We start from the raw sequence: 1,713 nt of genomic DNA, 5'->3' as shown, positions 1-1,713 counted from the left end.
TACAATTAATTAATGCCTATTTTTTTAGATTAAGGAATTATTGAAAATTTTCTTATATGGTCATGGTTTTGCAGTTATATAAAAAGTTTCTTATTTTTTGGAGATGCATGCTGGAGGACTTAGGTGTGATGCGCTATGATGTACTATCAGTGTGTGTGTGTGTGTGTGTGTGTGTGTGAGCATATGTGTGGGTATATGAGCACTCAAATACCAAGATAGGTATATACATACATACATATATAGATAGGTATATAGCTAGATAGATGCATACTATATACATACATAGTTACATAAACCCATATGCACATTAGCTAGATAGATGATCCATACATGCACACATTCATAGATAGATTAGATAGACAGGTGATAGATAGATGAAGGATGATAGATGATAGATGATAGATAGGGCAAACTGTTTATAATTGTTAAATGTAAGGGTGGGAGTATGAGTGCTCATGGGAAAACATGAAGGACATAGGAACTACTGCTAAGTTAAAAAAATGTTTTTATTATTGCTAAATGTTTTTATTTTGAGGCCACTAAGAGAAGTGGGTCAGCATGGCTTCTCCAGTCCCTCAAATCGGGTGGCAGGAACGAGGGGCAGGAGGGCAGGACCAGGCAAGGTCCACCAATGAGGAAGAGACGCAGGAAGGAGGAAGGAGCAATGGTGTGCTTGAGCAGGCCAGCATTAGACCCTCTGCACCGCATCTCCTTTGCATTCTGGCCCTCCTCCCTCATCGCAGGCCTTGCAGTACTGGGGAGCCAAACCAGAGCAAGGCCTGAGGGGCACGAAGACTGACGGCGGCAGGGGCAGTGGAAGGAAAGGCAAAGATGGCCGAACAGTACTGAATGCAGGGGGCTCGGCTGTGGGGGGCAGGTAGCCTGCAGGGACAGAGAGAGGGTGAGCTTGGGATTATTGCTGCCTCCCCGCCCCGCCCTCACCAAATCACTGATGAGGAGAGGCACAGATGTTGGTTCTTTCCCCGAAGAGAAACACTCAAATCCCAATCCCACCCCCTTTTCCTGCTATGGCTGTCAGTGGTACTATAGACTCAGGGGATACTAGTCTCCCCAGCTTTGTGGGCCATGCGAGCAAGGAGAAAAGCTCTATCGAGTTTCCTGTGATGATCTTGACCAGAGATCCATGCCCTCCTGTGGAGTCAGCTAGCCCTCCCACACCCTGCAGGAGTGAGGCATGGCCTGTATTCTTACCCCAGCAGGGCTTGAGACAGGCTTGGGGTGAGGTGTCACTCAGGCACCTGTCTGGTGCTGTCCCCCAGCACAGCTGATAGCAGGAGGGACCCAGGGATTCTGGAACAGGCAGGGCCACTGTGGTCACACTGCCAAGGGACTGTTAGAAAAAAGCAAGAGAACACCCTCAGCTGCCAGTGATACCTTCTGTTTAGCAGGACTGGGACCCCAGGGCTGCCCGCCCCCCAGAATGCACACTATGCAACTCCAGAGGGTGCCATTCATACAGTAGACTGTGAGGATGGCACTTTCTGGAAGTGTGGGCTGTGGGGACCCCAGGGGAGTTATGAAATCTGGCTCAGGCCTTCACTGGGAATGGGAGAAGCAGTGAGCCCTCCAGTCTTCCAAGTTCATAAACTCCCCTCTTTCTTGGATACCTGTGCAGAGACGATCCCTGGGGAAGCACTCGGTACAGCCAGTCCCTGAGAAGCACCTACAAAGTGAGGGTGGATCCACTCAGAG

The 1,713-nt window shown here is 49.3% G+C and overlaps 1 protein-coding gene across 1 annotated transcript in view; it reads right to left on the bottom strand.

The window, feature by feature from the left end:
* Nucleotides 1-688: 688 nt before the first annotated feature.
* The window catches only part of PAX4 (paired box 4), a 5,306-nt gene continuing 4,281 nt past the window's right edge, over nucleotides 689-1,713 (bottom strand). Inside the window, exons 9-11 of the mRNA XM_006771417.1 lie at nucleotides 1,629-1,684; nucleotides 1,213-1,351; nucleotides 689-882 (exon numbers count right to left, since the gene is read on the bottom strand). Coding sequence (XP_006771480.1) covers nucleotides 689-882; nucleotides 1,213-1,351; nucleotides 1,629-1,684 — 389 coding nt within the window. The remainder of the gene's footprint in view (nucleotides 883-1,212; nucleotides 1,352-1,628; nucleotides 1,685-1,713) is intronic.

Source organism: Myotis davidii, unplaced genomic scaffold, assembly GCF_000327345.1.
Source record: "Myotis davidii unplaced genomic scaffold, ASM32734v1 scaffold705, whole genome shotgun sequence".
Taxonomy (NCBI): domain Eukaryota; kingdom Metazoa; phylum Chordata; class Mammalia; order Chiroptera; family Vespertilionidae; genus Myotis; species Myotis davidii.
The sequence above is the reverse complement of the archived record's forward strand: the minus strand, read 5'-3'. Positions and strand labels throughout refer to the sequence as shown.